This window comes from Amphiprion ocellaris, chromosome 9 (assembly GCF_022539595.1).
Source record: "Amphiprion ocellaris isolate individual 3 ecotype Okinawa chromosome 9, ASM2253959v1, whole genome shotgun sequence".
NCBI classification, from domain to species: Eukaryota; Metazoa; Chordata; class Actinopteri; family Pomacentridae; genus Amphiprion; species Amphiprion ocellaris.
The window spans coordinates 37685991-37710321 of NC_072774.1; the positions used below are offsets into that span (position 1 = coordinate 37685991).

The 24331-nt window shown below is 39.3% G+C and overlaps 2 protein-coding genes across 3 annotated transcripts in view; one reads left to right on the plus strand and one right to left on the minus strand.

The window, feature by feature from the left end:
* The window catches only part of znrf2b (zinc and ring finger 2b), a 63105-nt gene extending 54677 nt beyond the window's left edge, over nucleotides 1–8428 (plus strand). Inside the window, exons 4-5 of the mRNA XM_055013470.1 lie at nucleotides 2505–2578; nucleotides 2813–8428. Of these exons, the coding sequence (XP_054869445.1) occupies nucleotides 2505–2562 (58 nt within the window). The 3' untranslated portion in view covers nucleotides 2563–2578; nucleotides 2813–8428. The remainder of the gene's footprint in view (nucleotides 1–2504; nucleotides 2579–2812) is intronic.
* Nucleotides 8429–12852: 4424 nt separating this feature from the next.
* On the minus strand, nucleotides 12853–22345 carry nod1 (nucleotide-binding oligomerization domain containing 1). Of its 2 annotated transcripts, none has more exons than XM_023298822.3 (12): nucleotides 22222–22345; nucleotides 20936–21134; nucleotides 20613–20787; nucleotides 17445–19257; nucleotides 17264–17347; nucleotides 16411–16494; nucleotides 16236–16319; nucleotides 15731–15814; nucleotides 15555–15638; nucleotides 14554–14637; nucleotides 14326–14409; nucleotides 12853–13372 (listed from the first exon to the last, which is right to left on the minus strand). In XM_023298822.3, exons 2-12 carry the CDS (start codon nucleotides 21110–21112, stop codon nucleotides 13300–13302), a joined length of 2826 nt encoding a protein of 941 aa, XP_023154590.2. In that variant the 5' UTR covers nucleotides 21113–21134; nucleotides 22222–22345; the 3' UTR covers nucleotides 12853–13299. The 2 variants fall into 2 exon arrangements, with proteins under 2 accessions (XP_023154590.2, XP_023154591.2); XM_023298823.3 differs by having other exon boundaries at nucleotides 12853–13968.
* Nucleotides 22346–24331: the final 1986 nt, after the last annotated feature.

The window sequence follows — 24331 nt, forward strand, 5'->3', positions numbered from 1 at the left end:
AGAATGTGGATTTTATCCCCTGTCACTTCCAGCCGGTAGGAACAGGAGGAATGATGGCGGCCAGTAAACTCTGTTTCAATGTACAAATAACCACAGTTTCAAACAAAGTCTTAAATTATGACCAACAGGAAACTGAGGGTCACGGTTGAACAGAACTAGTTTATACAATGTGTCACCTGGCTAAGTCACACATCTGTTTAGTTGCTTAGAATCCACAGTCAAAGGCAGGGGAAATCTGGTCAGCATAGGAAGGTAATAAACTGTGTTGTTCTTATGATGAACAACAAAAATAGTTGAGTCAAGAAAGAGTACAGAAAAAATGTTCAAACCGTTCCTCATCGCTCACTTTTCCACAGCTGGCCAATGTACTTGTGTTGATGTTGATGGTTGCTGCGTACTAGTTTTACATCAGGAAATAGTTCTGACTTTATAGTGACACTCTTGACAATTGTAGGTGTGTGTCAGTTTTTAGTTCTCCTTTTTATCACAAAATCTCAACTAATTATTTCATAGCCCCACAGAAAACTTTATTTGTCCCCAGGGGGCAATTAAAACTTAAAAGAATGTGCAGATATTTGAAGTCCCTTCCTCTTTCTGTACCCACCCTACCCCTATTTGCTGCAGCTCAAGCATGCTGGCTCACCCATGACTCTGCTCAAACTCTGGAAAACTACTCAGTGCTACAAAAATGACAAGTTGTGATATTGTAGTATTTCAGCCATACGTGTTTAAACCATAAACTGATACTGAAAAAAGAATAACTACACAGACAGCCGCAAACCCGTGGGTTGCCAGGATTGGTGCATTAGGTTTGTTCTGTCTGATTGTCAGCGTATCCAACTCTCACCAGTACGCTGTAGTTTCAGAGTGGAATGATCAGACATGGTGCTGACTGCCTACTTTGGTCAAAATGTATCTCATAGCACATAAAAATTTTAACATGTTCACTATTTAAAAATACTAAAAAAAGATTTTCATCAGAGAGGGTGTTTAAATGACTTTCTGGCAAAATACAACTGCTATGGCCCAAATAAATGATGCTACAACTCAGAACTTGAGTATTCCAATCCTCCCACTGCAGCAAGCTGAAGAATTTCATGCACACTTACTTCATGACGAAGTTTTTTTTATTTTTTGTTTTTATTTTATTTTGATCTGGCTCAATATGGCAGCATCCACAGAACATTAGCAATAATAAATCATCATTAAATCTAAATTTGTTCTAAAAGCCCACAAAAAGTGAGCACAGCTAGTGTTAGATATGTACAGTATATAACACAGACTGTAGTATAAAGATTTATTTCAAAAATAAAGGCCTCACAGTCGCAGCTCCGTGCAACAAAAGCGAATACACATTTTATTAGTGAGATTCAAGTCTCTTTTTTTGGTGGTTTGTATGTTCATCTTTATTTCTGTTTTAGCATGAAGAACATGAGTGTAAGAGTGAGGGGTTGTGTTGCTCTGCGTCTCTCTTTAAAATGCCCCAGAGGTATTTTACTGGATTTAAGTCAGGCGACACACAGGTTATAGGGTTTTTTTTCTTCTTAAGAAACTCTTGTGTGATTTTGGCAGTGTGGTTTGGATCGTTATCATGCTGGAATATTCCTCTTCTGCCAACACTGTGAGTCATCTTCACAGCCAGTATTTTGGTACATCCACAGGCGTTCATGGTGCATCTATAAATGTTGTCTCTCCAACACCTTTTGCATTCATGCAGCCCCACATCATCAAACACCACCTCCGTGCTTCACTGTCGACGCTGTGCATTCACTGTGGTAGTGAATTCTGGACCCCTCCTGAGCCAAACAAGTTGACCTTATCTCATCTGACTGAAGAATATGCTCCAAACATTCATTAGTCTCCTTTAAAATTCTCTGGCAAACTTATGATTTTGTGCTAAATAGCAAGAAATGATGCAAACATGCAGACAGACACAGAACACGTGTCCAAACCTGAAAAACGACTAGTGTTTGCAGGTCATTTTATGACCATGTTCAGTTTCAGTTTCTTGAAGTTTCAAGTTTTAAAACAGTAGGTTTTAGCAAGATATATTGATTAAAAATGTTCTATCAGCATTTCTCTCTTGCATCATTTGTAGTAAAAGTGCTTTTTGCTGGAATTTGTTTTGTTGTATTCTTCATATCTCGCCATAGTAAAAACCTGTTCTTTGAAGTTGAACTGAAGAAGAGAGCCTGATGAAGACAACCTGAATGACTGTAACTCTGATAGGGGTTTTAGTTTTTGTCAAGCCAGTTAATGCAAAGAAAGCCTGACTTTGTCAGACTTGTTTCATTGTACAGCCCTCAACACTTTTCACTTTAATACAATTTTAAAGATTTTATTTACAAAAACGTGCTGACTGTAACACCTGGTCACCAGTAGGTGTCACCACATCCAACAACGCTAACATGTTGAGGCCATCATGACCACATGTATGTTGTGTCACTATCAGTCACTCTGTTTCACACTCACCTGCTCCTCTGTTTCTTGTTTTGTTTTTTCAGCTGTATCGATGAGTGGTTTGAAGTGAACAGATCATGTCCGGAGCATCCATCAGATTAAAGCTTTTTTTGCACAGGTAAAGTTGTTTCCAACCATCCCAGGTACAGATGTTCTTGTCATACAGCACAGAAGACATATGGGTTCAGGCATATGGGTTCTGTAAAGTGTCTAGAGACAATTTGACTGTAATTGGCGCTATATAAATAAAACTGAATTGAATTGAAGACATATTTTTTAAAGCATGGTGTGTCTAATTTGGTGTCCTTGGTCTGCTTTGCTTTAATATGCTGTGTTGGTCCTTTGATGACAGGTACCACACCATGAGAGGGATCTACAAAATGAAACTGTGGATCCAGAGAGACTGCTGGACACTGTGACCACTGTGATCAGTTAACCCCGCCCCCCCAACCACCCACCCAATAATGTAGTACCACAGTGTGCCAAATCTCATTTAAGCAATCTTCAGGGATACAGACTTTGTGTTTATGTTTGAGTTGCACATCACACTCAGTCTCTGAGTGGACGGACTCATCTCCACCTCACATCCTCTCCAACCCTGATAGTCAGGGCATTATGGCAGGCAGGGCTCTTCTTCCTGAGAGGCAAATGTGCCCTGATTGTACACCAGGACAGTACACCAGGATGGGAGGAGTGGATGTGGTCATGGAGGGGGTGTGATGGTGGGTTACCCCCTCCGATTTCGTCCCTCCCCTCCTCTCTCAGCATCAGTGTCTCCCAGTGCCTTGTTGCAGTGACGGCCAGCACCCAGCAGGGTGGGACGGAGGAGTCCAGACTGGACCAGCAGGACCATCTCACCACAACTGCCATTCTACCACACCAGGAGAAACAAGCCAGAGACGGTTTGTCTGCATCTGCAGCTCCTCAGAACTGATGAACTGTTGCAAAAATGGTGCCAATCAACTGTGAATACTGTCAAACACAATCATCAGTGCTTTTTGATCATTAACCATAGAATGGAGGTCTTCAGGTACAAAAACCTGACCCTAACAGCTACCAGCCTAAATACTGCACCAGAATACAGAAGAAACAGCTCAGTTTCTTGCTAGAACGAGAAAATGTTCTTGTTTGAACTTGATCCTCTTTATGTCATAACTAGGTATTTTCATGTATGTAACAATGGTATGCAATGGCATGAAGGAGCTGCTCTGTATTATATGTAGTGTACACTTGAATTTAAACCTACCTCCCACCACCATTAAATAATTCTAATTGGACTACAATAAAATGATTAACTCAACAACATAAATAGCTCAAACGTATACAAAGCACAGATAATGGCATAAAACAAGAGGAGTCTTGAAATCTAAAACAACGAAACATTTTAGTAAAAGTTTTAAAAACATGTTTGAAGTAGTGATTTAATATGTTCGTGACTCTGCAAGTCTCAGATGCTCATAGTTTCAAATCAAAACTCTAGAAGAAGAGAAAATGACATGTAGGACCACATCATCTGCAAAAAGCAGGATGCAGTCCTGAGGTCACCCAACTGGATGGCATGTCTGCAAAAGAACATGTCACAACAGGAATAATATCTTGTTCTAACATGAATAGGATCATGTAACAAGAAACTTTTCACATCAGAGATAAAGTCAGAAAAATATTGTGGACTTCGAGTTAAGTTTTTTATTTTATTGTTTTCTCTTTTTTGTCAGATTTGCTTTGTGTTACTCTGGAATAATTAGCTTTTGTTGTTTTCACCAAGTCTGTCAAACTCAGATTTGATCTGAGTAGGCTTCATATTAATTATTGCATTTTATCATATTAGCAGCAATTGCAAGTAAAATGGTTCCCACTTAGAGCAAAGAAAGCAAAAAAGAAAAACAAATCTCTCCACATTTGCTAGTAAGCATCATTGTCTGGACTGATGTATCCAGTATTTTTCCCTAAGTGTGAACCAGTTTACTCAGGTCAAATTGCAGGTTTTACTGGTTTCAGGGGACCAGATAACCAAGAATGAGACTGTGAGCTTCTATAATAACATTAGCTACAGTGTTCTACTAAAACTCTGTGTCGTGAACAGGTTGTCATCATACTGGGAGTCAGTAACCTGTTGCGCAGTTATTGGTTTGTGAACTAGATTATAGCAGACTGATATCGGGTCCTGGCAGCTTCAATCAAACTTCAATCATAGTGCTGAGTTTGAGTAAACTTGGCCGAGACACAGAACTGGAGAGACACTGGAATTTCTGGACCTGACACCCTGAGCCAGACTGTTTGGAGTTGGGTTGCCTGAAGACCTCGCGAAGGAGCAAGAGTGTACGGACTTCTAATCCAGTGGAAAAACTATCTCAGATGTGGATTTCACAGACGAGTTTACTTTCAACCCTCGAGGATGAGCTCATTAGTGGAATTAATGGGATCCAGGGTTTGTGGTGATCCCAAAGCTCCAAAACTTGTGTGGAATTTACCACCCATTTCCTCCACAACTTCTTTTTTTCTCATGACTCCAGCACTGAATCCACTGCTTGTCCCACCACCCTGAAGACCGTTTTTATACTGGAAAATCAAATAAGCTCCTTTATTACTTCTTAATAGCAACTTTAAAAGCAGTATTGTGTGATCACAGGCTCATGGAGGGTCTTAACGAGGGCCAGAGATGATGTTTCCATTGAAAAATGTTGTCTTAACAAGAGGAAGTATACCATATGGTCTTCACTGCCCTTTATCCTATACCTCTCTTTGTCTCTTTAAAGTTACCTCCAGGTACGAGAAGTGCAGTCTGTAAACATGCAACAATAGAAATCTTAATGTTAGCCAACACAAACATTAGTTTCGTTAGGACAGACTGAGCAGTATGCATCAGTTACTGTATATGAACCACATGCATGAATGCTTTTTTTTACAGCCAGTCAGCAGAGCAGTTGATATTCCAGATCAGTGGACTGAGCATCATTTAGCCATTTGTTGGGTCCCTAATCTATATCTTCCTCACAGGCAGGGACAGGTATGTACAACATCAAACTCCTCACAACATAAAAAAGCTACTAGTGAACAATGGCAGCAGAAGAAATCTGTTCATTTGCAGCTCAGAAACACAGATGTGCTGTTATGTACACTACCGTTTAAAAATTTGGGGTCATCCAGACAATTCCATGTTTTCCATGAAAACTCCCACTTTTATCCATGTGCTAACATAACTGCACAAGGGTTTTCTAATCATCAATTAGCCTTTCAACACCATTAGCTAACACAATGTAGCATTAGAACACAGGAGTGATGGTTGCTGGAAATGTTCCTCTGTACCCCTATGGAGATATTCCATTAAAAATCAGCTGTTTCCAGCTACAATAGTCATTTACCACATTAACAATGTCTAGACTGGATTTATCATTCATTTAATGTTGTCTTTATTGAAAAAAGGACATTTCTAAGTGACCCCAAACTTTTGAACGGCAGTGTACATCATATAATACCTTCATTTAAACCACTGCAGATATTTTCAGTATACTGTTCTACAAAGGCAACATACAGACGCCAAATATTTGTTTTGACCCATTAGACATCTGTAATTTCAGAGAAAACATCTTTTGAAATGTGTAGTAACTGCAAAACAAATCTAAAAACTAAAATGCAGCGTGTGTACAGTGTACACTTAATCTCTGCATTCTCTGCTGTGGAAAGTCAGTGAAACAACACAGTTAAAGACAACTGACTTCACGGCTAAAGTCAGAGTGCTGTGGAAACGGCCAGTTAAGGCCATGTTTTGACTCGTGAATTTGAAATGATTTGGTGGTTAATGGTGGTATATTGAACTGCATTAAATTGTAAGTCAATGTGTTGATTTTAAAATAATTATTCAGACAGAAACTTAGTAGACTGTAAGTAATAATCAAAGTAAGGTGAATTTTCCTAAACAGAATTGTTCAAATGGACAACGTGCTGAGAGAACACAGCTGGTTGGTAGATGCTGCAGAAAATGACCCAAATGCAGAGAGAGGAATACATAACCACTAGCTGTTCTCTGTCTGTTGTGTCAGTTTGTTTTTTTAGGTAAAATAATTGCCAAAAATTTGTTAAAGCGATAGCATTGCAACCTAATGATCTGTTTTACAGTTTGCTGTCTATCCAGAAAACCCTAAAATCACTTTTCTGAACTGCTTTTATTGGTATCTGTCTTTAGAGGGCAGTATATTATAAGTCATCATCTATGTTGTTTCTGCTGCTCCCAGCTGACTTTGGGTGCAAGTTTTCAGCATTATATTCTGTTTCAACATTCATTTTAACTAGCATTCCACTGATGTTACCATCAGAGTCTTGTCAGGAAGTGCCCTCAGCCTGTCATAACTGCTGTATGAAAAGCTTTGTCAGGTCTGAGCAAATTCCTCACTTGGCATGAATAGAATTATCTGGACTTGGCTTTGAATTTTAAAATCTTTTCCACAAAGGTTAGTTACAAACTGGGAACAAGTGTCCAACTTCAACAAACTTCGGTACGTCCAACTTAGCTCTGAATAATATGCCTGAATGAGAAAACAAATAGATTCAATTTCAGTTCAATTCAGTTTTATTTATATAGCGCAGATTCACAACATGTCATCTCACAGCACTTAGCCCAGTAGGTACAGACCTTAGGAATTATAAACAGAGAACCCAACAATCCAAAGTTGCCTTAGGATTCCCTATGAGTGACAGTGGGAAGGAACAAAAAAAAACCTCAAATAAGGAGGTGGGAAGAACCTGCGACAGAACCAGGCTCAGGAAAGGTGGCCATCTGCCTCCACCAGTTGGGTGAGAGTGGGGATGAAGGGGTGAGGATAGCAGGAGGTGTATGGATGAGGACCCACACCAGTCAAGTGTAGTTTGTAGTTCAAACTAATGAAATATCACAAAATCTATTCTGAAATCATGCCACCTGCTTTGAGCTGTCAGATGAAGTGAAGGCTCCCATGTTGTATGAATGTTTCTCTGCTGGCTTTATTCCTGTGAGCTGCAAGTTAAATTAAGGTATACAGGACTATTATTGTGACAAGGTAAATCTTGTATTTGATTCATTTAAAAGACAACAGAGCTGCACCAATTAGAGATCAATTTTGTAGATATAATAATTTTTCAAGCAAAATTGATGCTGACGTTTAAAATTTGCTGCATTTTTTTGTGTTATATGAAAACAAATTGGATATTTTGTAGTTTGGTTTGACATTTATTAGACTTTTTCAAGAGGCTTTTTTTTTTTTTTTTTTTTAAACATCTCACACATTAATACAGAAATAAAATACAAGTATCTGGGATGAAAAGAAAGCAGACTTCTAATCCTCCCCCCTGTATAGTCTTATAATTTCCATACAGTCCTTTTAAGGAGAGTTAGGATCCTTTGAGATGAATGTTTGACCTTTTACTGCAGACTGAAAGTTGTTTTAGGAAATGCCATTGCCTTCCCCTGTTTTTTGAATGTATTTCAACTTTTGCTGTTCTCTGGGTGGGATGACAGTGAGGTATCTGTGTGGGTCACTGGAGAAGAAATGGAATCAACTTTGGAGTTTTGGGATCCACCCCGGGACACTTAGGACTACTACTTCATCACAACGAACACCTGACAGCCACCCAGAGATTAGCTGAGTCATGTAATGCACAGTCCGTCCACACGGTGGAGCTGTGGCTCCATGGAGTGCTCTACAGTGTGTGGAGGTGGGACCAGTGTGGACTCTGTGATCACTGTCTCTGTTTTGTAGCAATAGTGTGAACATGTGGCTGGTTGATGGATGTCTAACAGGGCTCATGCTGTACCTTCACTCTAATCTGACTCATGCAATCCATTATTACCGATCAGCTTTTTTTTCATAACTTGATTATACAGCTGATTTCTGTGAGCAGGTTTGACACTGACTGTCATTTTATTTTCTTCCTGTGAATTTAAGAGCAAAAGTGCAACAGATCTGGCCTTAATAGATATGACAATGACACTTCACTGGTTTGTTCTTGTGGTTTGTCACCCTTCCAAACAGGGACTGATCCACCTAGCGCATTGAAGCCTTTGTTGTGAGATGAAACTGAAAACTTTCACAGGAAAAGACTTTGTTGAATTAAACCATAACTACATAGACAGAAGGTTAGCAAAGCTTATATTCTATAAAGTTGCTGCTAAATACTAAATTATACAGTATAAATTTGGCTTTGCTGGCAAGTTAGTCTTTTCAAAGCTTTCTGCCACATTCCCAAGTGGATAAAATTTCTCAGTTGTTAGTGATGGCTGTCATTTGACGTTAATATGGAACTTGGATCATGTGGTAGCAAGGGGTCAAATATGGCCTCTGTCCATGACCTTTGATCCCTTGGGTAGCATTTTTTGAACCATGCCTGAACCAACAAGAAAAGAGAGAGCCCAGTACTCCGCCAAGGCTGCTCAGTAATTGTATCATTTCTAACGGCTGAAATCTTAAAAAAAAAATTTGTGGCAGAAATCACGGCAACATAGAATGTGTCCATTTAATATAGATGTACCCACAAAAAAAATGACTTTGCACTGAACACAGGCATGTGTTATGCATGTGTACGTTATGTACAGATACCGAATCATGTGACCTAAACATGTAGCAGGCGGCGGGAATTGATGGGACTCAGAAACACCCCCATAATTTAATCAATTGTTCCTTGAGTCTTTCCAACAGATAAGTCCTGATAAGTCCACAGCAGTGGATTTGTAGTAGGATCACAATCTTGTGATCGTGGAGGCAGCTGACGTAGTGTTCACTTGTTGTCATGGTCACAGTATGCCGTGCCGCTATCTCACAATGATACAGAAATCTTTAACAAATCCGTGGATCCAGACTATAAGTTGCATCACTGCTAAAATCTAATCACTTGGTCCTTGTGTCATTTCTGACCTTCCCTGAAAATTTCATCCAAATCCATTAGTCTGTTTTTGAGTAATGTTGCTAACAGACAGACAGATTAACAGAAGGACAAGCGTACACCGATAGTCACATAACTCTGACATGTTCCTTGGCGGAGTAATAACAGCTACAGTGAACAACTCTGTCCAACACAGAAGGTCTGAGTCTTTTCCATTGAGCTAGGTTGATATTTGGTTGCTTGCTGTACGTGCTAATTAAATCTCTCTATGATAAAGAGCATTTACAGTAAACTCTTTCACTTTAAAGCCTGAGATCTTTGTAGTCAACTGGGTGTTGACATAAATGTGGCATTATTGTGCAACTGTCACAGCTTTCGGTCAAGGCTTCCCCTATTTGAAAAATGAAAAATCCCCTGTACACACGGTTATTCCCTGTGTCTGAATTAGGTTAAGACTTTTTAAAAATATCACATAGAATAACATTTGGAAACTTCTGTCATGATCAGACTTGTTGAAGAATGCTATAATAACTGTTGCTACATGGGTTTATTGGCATATTTTGTCAGAACTTCCCAGCTTCATAATTAATCAGTGGAGGAAATGATTCAAACCATACATTTCATTTTCTCCAAATTCAGAGAATATCTTCTCATGGTTTGCTAGTTGTTTACACTGCGTGTGCACTGAAAAACATGAAGTGTTTGTCCTCAGGCCTGCCATTGTGCACTTTTGTACTCATGGGGCATGGAGGGACAGTGGAACAGAAAGGGTTGGGAAATCTGGCACCTGCTAAATATGCTAGCTAGTTAAATACCACCAATCTTCCTCCGGAATCATGGACTCTACCTTTAACAAATAATGGAGCCAGTGTAAGGACATTTTAACAGGCCCTGGGCCAGAACCTCTGGATAAATTGACAGTTAATGGTACTTATTTGAAAATCACTGAGCTCCCTTAAACAACTGCAAAGGTAAACAAAACTATATAAGGTCTTAAATACTGTATATTGATCCTATACAGTAAAAGTGGAGGACACTGTCTCATAATTCATCCATACAGGTATGTTTCAGAAAATTGATAGATGGAGGCATCAAGTATAGATTGATTTATTTAAAGGGATTCCAAGACCTTTGTAAAGAAAACTGAAGACATTTTAATGGGCCTTTTTTCCAAGCAAACTGAAGTCCATGATTTTAAGACACCTGCAGATACCTATGTTATTAATGTTTAGCAAGATGTCTTGAAAGAAATGCCATGGTGTGTCTTAAGGTTGTATGCCAGTGTACTGTGGGCACTGAACCACCAAAGACTAGAGTCCTTAAGTAAACCTTATAAGATCCACGATAAAACCAGTCAAGCACTTTATAGCATTTTTAGTTTATTTCCTGGTAGTTGGGAGTGCTGGCTTAGCAAATGCCACAGAGAAAGCGTGTCATTCAGTGTAACAATGACTTTTTCCCTCATAAAACAAATGTGTGACACAGAGCTTGGTGAACAGCCCATAAGGAAGGTTTCCTTTTGTACACATGCATATTTTTCTTACAGTCAAGAAAGACTAGTTGGTTCATTTAGACTCCATCTGAGATGGTCTAGTTACCCTAACCAGCTGAAAGAGATGATTTTACACATATCAATAAATAAGCCAAATCGGAATTATCAGCACGCATGCGCGTTTATCCCTCAATAGCTTCCGGGTCAGAGTTCATCCCACACTACGTTATCAACAAAGCTCGATGAAGCCATACTATCGCAGTGGAACGACCTGCTATTTGTAGCGACTATTAAGTGTTTGCACTGCTTAAAGTCTTTTTAAGGCAATATGCCAGGTCCCATTGTTCAGTGCGGGACTGCCACAACGGTACCCGTGGGCTAAAGAAGTGGATGGAAGAGTTTTGCCCTATTCACGAGTGCAATAAAGGAACCTCGCGCTGTATATGCGACCCGCCTTATGTACTCGTCACATTTCCTACTGAAAAAAGATCCAGAACGTCGTGCCGACTTTGTAGTCGTTAGCAAGTCTCCTTAGCAAGTTTTGCTCGTCCTTGCTAATCAGATAGTTATTGATATCTATGTACATGCAGGGTGGCCATTTATTTGCTGCTGTCGACTCATTCTCCCAACCTTCTCTGAGCTCTAAAGGATCTGGAATTCTCAGGTGACACCCGTCAACATCGATCTCGAGCAGGGATTTATAATCAAGGTTGACAGCCTCCCTTTCCTGCTGTTTTCTTAAAACTATTGGGGCCTTTTGAAATGACAATGCCCAAGCAAGGGACACGAGGTTTTGCTTTCGCTTCCCGATAACACTGTATCCTCGTTTCTTACGAAATTCCTTTAAAGCATCGACTTTACAACGCTCAAAGTAATCAATATCTGCGTAGCACTCGGCCATGTTTATGATCTGGGGTATTCCGACCTTTCACCCGGACCAGCATACCTTGCGCGCGGCGAGATTCCGAATTGGCTTATTATTCATGCTCAGCCCGTGAAAACATGCATTGTGGGAAGTGTAGGATCCAAGGTTTTAGTAGCTTGAACCAAGCTACACGACCGCTCAGCCTCAGCCAACTCTTTGTTTCTCTGACAAATCCCCAAACTTTGCTTCTACATGAGAGGAGTGATAGCTTTGGATCACTTTGTGATCACTGAAAAAAATGGCGTGAACTTGGGATTTCCAGTCAGCCTGACTGCTTGGTCACTGTTAAATCATGATCTGTGAACACGAGGTTTGGGTCTATTGGCTGTGTCTATCTGCATATCTGAATCATGGCACCACATGGAAAAGAAATGCCAGAGGAATTTAAAAATATCCGACTTGTGTGTCTTCACAAAGATGGAAAAGGTTACAGGAAGGTTGGTGGACAGCTCAAAATCAATCAAACCAATGTTATGACAGTAATGAGAATCTATGGAATAAGCTACAGTGACTATCCTCCTAAAATTCAATTTTATTTATATAGCACCTACTATAAGTCAAATTGTCTCAAGACGCTTTACAGAACCCATATGCCTGACCCCCAGAGCAAGCCAAAAGGCGACAGTGGCAAGGAAAACACCCTTTTAACAGGGAAAAAAAACCTCGAGCAGAACCTGGCTCTAATGTGGGGGAACCCATCTGCTGCTGGCCGGGCGGGTTGAGAGGGACAGAAGAGGTAGAGAGGTAGAGGGATAGAGGTAGAGGGGTAAATAAAGACACTGCTTTCACAATCTACCTCGGATATTGGATAACATGAAGATTAAAGATGGCATCCCAAGAAAACAACACTTGCTCTTTGCTCAAGTCGGATGGATACTGAGAGCACATTCTTTGGCCAGATGATGGTGAAGATAAATTGGTTGAAAAAAAAATGCAGTAAAAAAAATAATAAAGGTCTGCTAAATTTTGTTGGAATTATTTTCTACTGCTGGTCCTGCACTTTCAATGTAGTAAATCTAAACTGTTAGTTTTGAAAAATTACAAAAGAGTAAATACCCTGTTACTTAAGTAATGCAAACATTGACATGGTGATACAATTTTGAATCATTTGAAATTTTGGTGATATTGCACAAATGACAAATTACTTTTATTGTATGTGGAAAACTGACAGCATCTTGGGTAACAGTTAAATAATAAAAGTTCTTTACAGTGTATATTGTTTGTATGTAATAATACAAAAAAAAAAAAATATGCATGGAAGGAAGTCAGCATGGTCGTTACCATTTTCACTTCCTGTTTTTATCTGTAACAATATGGCAAAATTTCAAAGTAAACTTCCCTGACATGAAACAGGAAATACATTCTGTACAGAGCAAAAAGTTAGAAAGGGTTAGCAAGTGCACAATCGACAGAATTCCATGCCCACAGTATTAGGTAAAAGCAGAATGTGTAACATTAGAGAAAATCAGTGTGCTACTGCTAACACTGTCTACATACAGTGAACACACACTGCATGTTTTCTGAGATACAGATATAACACAGCACGTGCACGTCTGACTCGCGGGCCCAGTCAGTTGAACCGCAGACGTTTCTCTGACTGAAATTCTTTCTCTTCCTCTTCAGAGAGTTGGTTTCCTTTCGCGCTGTGGGAACATGATCAGACACCATGAGGCATTTGTTCAAAACACATCCTTGCACACCCTGCAATAATCATCAAGAATCTCTAGACATATCCAATAATGATATACTGATTGGATGCTAACTCAGCTGACTGCAAATGCACAAAAGAAAAAAAAATAAAATCCGTCTGTGCTTTGTTTTTATCTTTAAACAAAACCTAGTAAGTTTTTACTACTTCTTTACAACTACTTATAACTGTGTATAAGAAGCTAGTCAGCTACAAATCAAGGCACTCCTGAAGTCAACAAGCTTCTCTGCTACAGGTGGAACAAAACACAATAATCCAAAACTGACACCCAATCCAAAAGAAATTCTACACAGCAGACTTGCAAACTTTTTCCCTACTGCTTAGTTGTAAGCATTCTTGCACCGTTAGTCCAGCCTGTATCAGAATTTTAAGCTAGGTTCAGGGTGTTTCTTACTGAAAGACATTGTATGCCCATACACCTTTCACCAGTGGACCCAATACTTTCCATCACTGCTTGTCCTCTGCTGATAATCATCAAGGAGAGCTTTGTGCACATCCAGGCTGCTTCACGTGTATATCATGTGATATTATCTATGCAAAAAAAATCATACAAATTTAACTAATGGAGACATAGATCCTGAAATAAGTCTGCCCACTTTGCTGCAAATGGGCCAAATTAGCTTAGTGCTTTCAGGCGTTACTCATCCGAGAGCTGAACAGCATTTTTACTAAAGGAATGTATTACTCAGCATCACTGATAAAAGCCTATGCTAGATCTATGAAGAGTAATAATTGTGTCTGTCAAAAACAATTAAATGAATTTACCTGGGAGCACTGCAAATTTTTTATCCTTTACTCACCCCCGCAAAGTTACTCCCATGACCTGGTCTGGTATGACCAGTAGCTTAGGTGAAAAGAAAATGTCACTGAATTCTAACTGATCCTCACCATATCTCTTTGAGTTCCGTGTTGTGAGTAAGTGCCTCAGCGAGGTGTCTAATTCCATCCACAGTGAACTGGTTGCTGATTAACCTGCAGACAAATATACACAGCAGGTGACTTTTTTAACAATCAATGGAAGACCAAGATATTCAGCAGCATCACAGATCTGGCCAATGCAAACATCTAGTGAGTAAATTTAGTGTGAGTGTGGTCATGCATGTGTGTTTTCCGTACCAGAGGTGGCTTAAACCAGTGTTTGCTTGGATCAGTTCTGCAAAGTGTGGAGCTGCAACGTCAGTCAACTCATTCTGCACCAACCTACAACAGCACAGACAGATACTGCGCTATAAAGTGTCATTCTGCACAGCACAAATTGTTTTTCTATCATAAATCAGATACATCCCTATGTTAATCTACACAGGAAGCATTAATGACAACCTTTTACCTGTGTTTTAAACCCATCAAGACAAAAGACATTCCATTTACACTGCTGGTATTGCAGCTAATAGGTCTGAAAACTGATGTCTATTGGTATTTAATACAAATAATCACAGATAATGAATGCAATTAAATTCACCTTGATTTGGCAGAAAAAAAACTGATGTGATTTCCACGTTTCATTATTGGATGTTATCAGAAATACAAGCTCTTTCTGAGTATCATGTTTAAATGTATTAAAGTTTAAGAGCTTTAATGTGCACCTGTCACGTTAGATACAAGCAGCTGAACTGCGAAAGCATTGAGGGGATAAAAAAATTAAAAACAACTATCAGCATTCCTCTCTTGTCTTGTTTGCAGTAATAGTACCATTTACCAGTTGGTTTTTTTCGTCATTGTGCAACCTGTTCCTGATATAATTAGGCGGCATGCAATCGATCTATTTTAGGAAGAGCGCACACAAAGCATGATGTCAATTATCTGTCAGTTAACATAAAGACAGCCGGGCCGTGTCTAACTTGTTTTGTAGTACACCCTTCTGCTGCTCTGTTAATGTACTGCTAAAGCTACATCTTATGGGTAGAATATGGACACCAACATGGTACGCACTCTGGAGGGAAAAGTGCTTGCCTGGCAAAGCAGTTTTGTTTTTTTAAAGACGATAACAAATCTAATAAATTCCATATGATAGTAAAATTTGCCAATATGACCCATTGGCAGCATTGAGTTTAGTACCCTCACAACATTTCTGATGTAGACACAGCTTTAGCTTAAACTTTCTACGTCACTGTGCTTACCAGAATATCCGGAGGACCTTGTTTTCTTTCAGTGCTTCTGCCAGACACTTCCCGCCATTCGATGTGATACCATTGGCTGACAAACTAGAATACAGACAAAAAAGGAGTGATTGGAGTCAATAAGTTTGAATCAGCTTTTTATTAACTATTTTTTACACATTGCCTTGTCTTGCTACCTGAGGTTGGTAAGGCTTGGGTGGTTCCTCAAAGCCTGAGCAAATTCTTCGGCTCCCTTATCACCGATACTGTTCCCCCACATCCTGGAAGCAAAAATGTCAAAGCTCCCAGATGAGAGACTGATATTCTATTTTAAGTCTTAAACATCCTTCTTCAAATCATCAGCATTTATTTCCTAGATGTTTTCAGCTGGGCTGGATGACCTGACAAGACAGCTGAAACATCCTGGTGATGTTCTGTTCTTTGGATTTTATTGTTGCAGTGTGTATCAGTATTTCATTATATTCTGGTGCTTAAAGAATGAGGATAAAGCAATTTTTCACTACCAGAAACTTGTCTAGCAACAAAAGCTGTACTTTACTATTTATTGCTCATAATCTGCAGCTGTCCTGTGTTATTTTCTTTCACACCTCACCACTTCCACATGATCAACTACTAATTAGAAATATCCGAGATTCATTCGAACTGCATCAGCAAAGACACCTTACAGCAATGAAGTCTTACCCCACATCAAATATTGAAGTGCTCTTCTGGATTGCATTAGCCAGATACCTCCCACCAACACTAGTGATCTTGTTATTGCCAATCCTACAGAAAGAGTAATGAATGCATCAATTTAAGAGACATAAAGCCACAGCATATTTCAATTATTTATTCTTGACACAAGTCTGAAACATACTTGACAATTCGCAGCTTTGGGCATTCCTCAATTATCTGAGCAACCAGCTTGGCTCCAGCATCTGTGATGTGATTGTTGTAAAGCCTGAGGACAGGTACATAAATCATATGAATTCATCAGACAATTACTTTCCTAAACAATCAGTTGCTCACTTAGTTCAATAAATGCTTTAAAATAGTGCAGGAGACAATGTCCCACAGTCCAAGGTAAGATCTTCTGATGCCTTCTTGTTTGATTAATGGTCTAAAACCAGTAACAGTAAGTAGTAGTAACCAAACAGTACTTAGTATATTGCAATGGAGAAGAAAAACCAGGGAGGAGACCATTTTTGCTTAAAAATGTGTTTAAGAAACATAACTGTCATTGTTTATTTTTGGGTGCAAATTGATTTTCTGTCAATTGACTCATTGATAAATTGACTAGTCATTTCTGTAGTAAAACTTATTTGCTAGTTTATTGCTTTGCCCTTCTTGGAATCTAAAACAGAATACTCCTCCATTGGCATACAAGGCTACAGTCTGGTCTTTGCATCTGACAGCAGTGAAATTAGTTTGGCCCTGCTTGTTAATATACATGCACATTAAAGCCGAGCCAACTGGCCTAAGCAAAATCACTCCTCTGTCATTAACATTTTGCTGGTGTCTTGGAAATGCTCTGGCCCAGTTTTCTGGCAAAAATGATTTGGCCTTGTCTAAGTCTTTACTACTGACCATTTCACCCATATCCAACATGTTGACTCGAAGAACTGACTGTTCACATCTAATATATCCCATACCTTGACACACACTGTTAACAGTACTAAGGGCAGGTTACTCAGTTTTGGCAAAACTGATATTGGACAATGTTTACTCACCCCAAAGTTTTCACAACTTTGTGTTTGCGCAGCTCCTCTGCAAGGATCTCAATGCTGCTGTCTGACAGGTGATTGACACACAATCTAAAGGCCAGAAGTTTGATTTGTGCATCATTTAATCAATCGGATCATCTATTAGTGGGAATTAAAAGGTAGTTATGAACATGTCTGTACTTCTTACCTCACTACTGTCATCTTGCAAAAGGACGGCTTGAGTTGCATCACTCCATAGTCACTGATGTTGTTGTTGTCCATGTCGACCCCCAGGAGTTTCTTACGATGCTGTAGTACAAAGTTCAGGGCAGTGCAGTCACCTGAGTACACGTTACAGTAACCCAGCTTGATAAATTCAGCTGTGATGCCTTTCGCTGTCATCTGAGCAATGTCTTTGCTCCCTGTCTCAAAGATGCACCTCAGCATCCAAAGGAAGTTGCCCAAAACATGAACTGCTTTGCCATCACTAGCACTGTGGTGGGGTAAACCATGCAGGTGGGACTTGACACTGGTAGACAGGTAAGACTTCAGCAAGGCCTGTTTTTTCCTTAATAAAATAGGAGATAACAGATGTCCCATCAGGCCTGTGTTAGTCTTGGACAGCAGCCCGCACAGAAACAAATTAGTGAACTGAAGGTGCTCGTTAGGTGCAAACGGCTTCTTTTCACTGGGCTTTGAGGAGCTACCGATACAGAAATCAACAGGCAGACAGAACGGTTGCCTTTTCCTGCTGCACTCCATGAAGAACTTAAGGATAGAGCTGGCAGCAGCTTGCTCATCCAACACAAGAGCAAATGCTGCCAAGAAAGACTGGAGGGTGATGTGGAGGAATTCAAACGTAGCAGGGCTTCCATTGCCATCAATCTCATGAACAGGTCTAAGAAACCCCAGGGGCAGGTCCTCTTCTGTCAGACCACAAGCACTGATCTCCTCTTGGTTGCAAATGAAGCTACCTCTCTCCATACTCTGAAGTGCTAGCTTGGCAAATGCAGCAAGGGGCCTGAGCCCTGCTGTGAATGTCTCTGAGGTGCAGCGAGTGCTTTTCTTCAGCAAAGACGGTGCAGGTGAGGCTAAGCGACTGAGGAACACCTCAGACAGCAGGAGAAAGATATTAGTGAGTGTGATGCAGGTATCAGGCAGATGAAAATTATCGTGCATTGTATGTAGGTGCCTAAAGCTCTTGAATACAATCCAGCAGAACAGCGGTGTGGAGCACAGGCCACAGAGGTAGGGACTAGCATTCAGCTGAACTGACACCAGGTCTCTGTGCTCCTGCTCCTTAAAGTGCAGATCTATGTAAATCTTTAGGTGAGCTGGGGAGAACCCACGCAGCATGACCTTCTTTCGGATCACTGTACTTTGGATCTCAATCCCTGTTCGGGCTGTCAGCACCTTCTTTGAGCCCTTGAGTAGTTTTCCACAGAGCAAGCTGATGAGCAACTGGAGGGGGTTAGCCTTGTCCTCTGGTGACACCACCTCAGGAACATTCATCAGGTCGACATGCTCCTGAATCTCATCATAGCCATCAAAGGTAAATACAACCTTTTCAGGGAAGCGCAGGATGTAATCAAAGATTTCATTGTCTGGATCATGATCTGGGTAGCAGTTGTGCTTGAATAAAAGATCTCTAAGGGAGATCTGGTCTGTATCCTTGAAGATGCTGAACATCCTACAACGAAACTTGAAGAAAAAGATTGTATCTGTGTGCAGCTCCTTCTTGGACCAGAGGTTCTGAAGCTTCTGCAGAAGGATGGATTTTCCCACACCAGCATCCCCCATTACATAGATGATTTCACCTTGGGAATTGAAAACTGAGTTGTCTCCCAGGAGCTGGTCCAGGCTCTCTAAGAAACCCAGACTTTCATTGCAGTTGTTCAACACTTCCATCACAGTGTCAGTGTAGAGGTCTTCCAGCCGGGTCTCCTCTTTCTGGCCATACGACATGATGAAGCTGGTGTCCCGGTTCATTTCATGTCTCAGCTTCTCACAGTACCTGCTGACTGAGAGGACATAGATGGTGAATTAGCTGCTGTTTTCTGTCTATGACCAGACTTATTTCATTTATTCCAAATGTGAATATCTGTGTGAAATCTCTCATGTAAGTCAAGTTGAAGTTAACTCCTAAATGCTGAAATACTGTATTTCAACACATAGAATAATCTTTGAGGATTATAACCTCATCCAGGACCCACCAGACTTCTTGTGTGGCCAGAAAATTTGCTTGTTGACACACAGTTGCACCAAGTGTTGAGCAGACCTCACCAGCTTTAGCATCCCAGAGACTAGAAATTTAGAAGTTTCAAATTTACGATTCAAATTTTTGGTTTGCTACAGAAGCATGTAGTGTGCCTTTTTTTCTCGATCTACAAATTTAAAACATGATGAACTCAATGTTTACTTCACAATTATTCAGACTGGGCACAAACATGCCAGGTGAGAGGATTAGAAAGAGGAAATGACACAAAGGTGTGGAGCAGAGTATGGTGAGAATACAAGGGAGCATTCACAACATGCTGAGACCACGGCTCAGTCGTTTCACAAATGACCACAGCTGACCCAAAAAAATGTATCTGATGAAACGAGTGAACATTTTTGGGAGTTCATTAACTTGTCCCATCGTGTGGAACTTCCAAATGTCAAAACGTGAGATGATTCAAAGAGTTTTGGACATAAGATGAAGCTTCTTGTTTGTAATGTAATGTGAGACATTTTGCTCTTGTTTAAATTTGACAAATACCAGCAAATTAGTATTCTGGTGTCTGCCTGCTTGATGACGCATTTTGATATTGAATATTGTGTGTTTGGTGTAATAAATAAACATGTAGATTGGGTTTGAAATTTATACTATAACTTACTAATATGGAATGTCATTGTGCAGACTAAAGTTGCTTGATGATTTTTTTAAATAGTAAAATGAAAATTTTTAATTATTCTGTAAAAATGCATTCATAAATGACAGTGTGATACATCTGCAGTCCACTAGTAAAAAGTATATCTACTATCCTATCTCATTTTCAGGTACTTGAATTCAAAAGTACTCAGAAGTAAACACTGTACTTTTTATTGCACCACATTTACCTGACAGCTATTATTACTAGTTACTACCCACCACAATATGTTAAATATTTTTTAAAAACTTCACTCCCACCAGTTTCAACATTGAAATGCTACGTGTACAAAGAGTAATGTGGTAGTAAACATAATGCAATAGAAAGTATTTTGCATAATGAGGGCTTGACTTCTCCTTGGAGAGAAAAATTTAAGAAAAACTTAGTGACACAAACATCCCTACATTAAATTCATTAAGTAGATAAAAAGACATTCATAGAGCAGTACAGTTTCCTGTAATACTTACTAGGATCAGTGTTAACCACTTTCATCACCGTAACGTCTTTGCTTGGTTGGTAATTGATCTCTTTCAGCCATGGCTGGAGGTGTATGTATGCATCGTGGACATTATATATGATGAAAAGGAAGTATTCACAGGCCTCCTCCCCCTTGCATTGCACTAGCTCCAAGATTTTGCGCACCTAGAAAATAATGAGAGGAAATAAAGTTACTGAAAATTGTATAAACAGTATATTTTTTATACTATTGGTTTTATTTCCTTAATGAAAATTGTCTCTTTTTTAAAAAAAAAAAAAAAAAAAAAGAAATGTCCTGGTCAGGTTTTCCTACCTGATCTGTCTTAGTGACAGTTCTCTGAACAATCTCAACATCCTCTTCACAGAGGAAGCCACATGCCAACAGGTTGTCGAGGATGCACTGAATGCTCCTCAGCCTGGACACCAGCAGCTCTCTGTGGTAGGTGAGAAGGCTAAGGCACGACACTTTGGCTTCTTCCATCTGACCCATATTTATCACACAACAGTCACATCTGTGGGACAACAGAAGACCAGACAAGAACGCCATATAGTGAGTCATTTAAGCATGACATGATTTTGCCTAAGGCTCCACAATTCCAGTTTAGATGTGTTCAAATGCTGTTTATGAGTTAGTCACAAGACTGGTTAATGAACTGAGCAAAGCCAGCAAGCCCTCCAAGGGAACAAAGGCCACAGCTTACTACACATCATCTGGGTCTACATAACCAATTGCACATTTGTTAGACAGACATTTGTACTGTTAAACTACTATATTAGCTGTAGCAGATCCTCTATATTTTTACCCAGTCTTGGAAATTCACCTTTGTGTGAAAGTAAAAACTTCCTCCCTTGGTTTGTTTCTGTATGAACACACCTCACTAACAAACACTGCCACGCCATACAGCTAACGGACGGTTGGAAGACTCAGACAGGGTTCCATCACAGAGTACTGAAGAGCTACAAGTAGCATTTGCTGTTGATGCTGTAAGACTGGCCACAATGACACTTCTGATAACCCATCATCTTCAGTCATTACACTCCTGTAACTGATGTTCTAACTTACTAATTATTTGACCCGATGTTAATTGCAGAAATATACTCACTTTTAGATGTTTGACTGTGACACCAGATTTTGAGTGACAGCTGTCCAAAAGTTGTGTAGTGGCTTATCATTTTTATAAACTACAAATATCCTGAGCTGGTTTAGTTGTAAAGTCATTACCAGTATTTGTAGAGAGCTTTTCCTCTGTTGTGTTACAGCTTTGTCTCTAATCTTTTAAAGTTTCTGTTCTGTTAACCGACTGTCACCTGAGAGAAGAAGAACCGGTTTTCACGATAGTAAATCATAACTCCGAAATTTGTTCCAAAGACCTTTTACCTCTTAAAGCTGACAATCCCCAAGTTTAGCCCGAGACTTGGACTGAATTAAAATGTCCACTTTTAGAAATAACTACTGCTCTGTTGTGTCATTAGCATCGGCTACATCCGCTGTGTTTGTTTTTTAAGTCACGCAGGTCACATAAAATCTAACAATAGTTTATAACAATGTACAATACTTTATAACGTTAACTCCACTATAAAACCACAGACAAGTCCTACCGTAGTACTGCTTCCACGCCAAAATGCTGTAAACAGTTTACTAGTGACGGGTACCGCTGTGTGGAACCACACCTCAGCCTCCTGCTGCTGCAGCTGGAGGAAGTGAAAGTGCTGTTCTGTATGTGCGTCATTTCTCCACCAGCTTTCACAACACACAGCTGCATTCAGGGTCCACACAAGCGTGGGATTTCTTGGGATTCCTTGCGTATTCTCCACAAAAATACACAAATACATACATAAACTACTTATCAAATTTATTAAACCACCCGTCATAAAAACAAGAAAACACTAGAAGTTGTGTTGATATTTATTAGGCAAATAACAAACTGGAACAACTAAATAGTCCTTATTAACAAATATTATCCAAAAATCTTAATATTTTGTTTGACCTCCTTTGATCCTGATGACAGCTTGCATTCTTGCTATCAGTGTTTTTATGAACTTTTCAACAATCACTTTTGGGTCATTCCAGAACTGGAGGACATTTCGGCTTCAAAACTTTTGAAAAATAAATCTTCTCTTTTACAATTTTCTGCTCCATATTCATCAATAATATGTCAAATACTGTCAAAGGCTTGGCTGGCTCAGCTTACACATCAATGGTAGCATGTTTATTCCATGTTTTCTGTGTTGTTTGCTAACCCTACTCTAATCACAGTAACAGGGTTGCTAATCCATGCTAATGTGATCTTTTTCTCAGCAGTAGAAGCTAGATATTTAGCTAGCTGTTACTGCTGACCAAGAGGACAAACTGACTGATGGAAAACAGTCAAGAAAAAAGCAAAAAAAGAATCTTATCCTGATAATATGCATAACAGGGTTGCATGAGGTACAATGAGACATTCAGTCAAGGCTGAGAATGTGATGAAAATATGAAAACTAGAAGAGAGGACATAGCTTTGCTCTGCCCATTCTTTAGGAAAACTGTTTGATGATGTTAATTCCAGCGTTTCATGTGATTCACTGTTTTCCTCTTCTTCTATCAGCTAAGCTAAAAGCTTATGCTAACAGGGTTGTTGTGGGACACACATTCCATTCATGATAATTATTATTTAAAATATTATGTTGATTTTAAATAATGTTCCCACAATTACAAGAGACATCAATGAAAAAAAAAAACAAAAAAAAGGAGATTTCAATTTCATTTTAACTGTTTTATTTGATATTCAGTTTAGTCATCAGGAGGGCGAGACAAGAGAAAAATGACATTTAAGGGGAACTCCAGACTTACTTGGTATTTTTAAAAATATTTTCAAATATTCTTCTCACCTAGTTTTTTTTTTTTTTTTTTTTTTTTTGATTTGGTCTCAGAAAAAGTAAATTTACACAACAACTGCATGTTTTAGTATTTTCCATCCAGAGTACCTTCTTCCAGTCATCTACATTCCAGTGTTTGTGCTCCCTGGCTAGCGTTAGGTGTTTCTGGATGTTTGCAGGACTCGATAATGGCTTCTCAGCAGCTATTCTTCCCTTTAAGCCTTGTTCCTTGAGTCGTCTTTGGTGCATTTTCCAAGTAACAGTCTCTGCAGTCAAGTCCAAGACAGACTTGACCACACTGTGACAACATTTTATGTCTTGCCCTATTTGTCTCAAAGACCATCCAGCATCATGAAGTGTTTTAATTCAGATTCTGTCTTTCTCAGTGAGTTCCCTACATTTCACCATTTTAAACAGGAGTGAGGAATTTCAAACTGAATTCACGTTTTTATACCCAAATTTGAGGCAGGAGACTGGAATTCTCTGAGAAATCAGAAATTAATCAAGAACAACATACAACCACTAAAACAAAATTTTCTGTTCAGGAATGCAAACAAATAACTGTAATTTGCATCTCAATCAAAAAATAAAAATGTGCTTTACCATTTTTTCCTGCTTTTTGTAAAACAGTAAATTAGAAAATTCCCGGATAACAACAATAATTCTATTTTAACATTAAAGATATAACTTTGATTAAAGAGCTTGCTCATACTGGTGGATTAACCATTACAGAAATGTTAAAAAAAAAAAAAAAAAGATAATCAGCAATGCTGTTAATTTAGGGTGGCAAACACCTTACACTGGGTGGTGGTGTAACAAAATTGTTAAGCACTGAATATACATATATAGATAC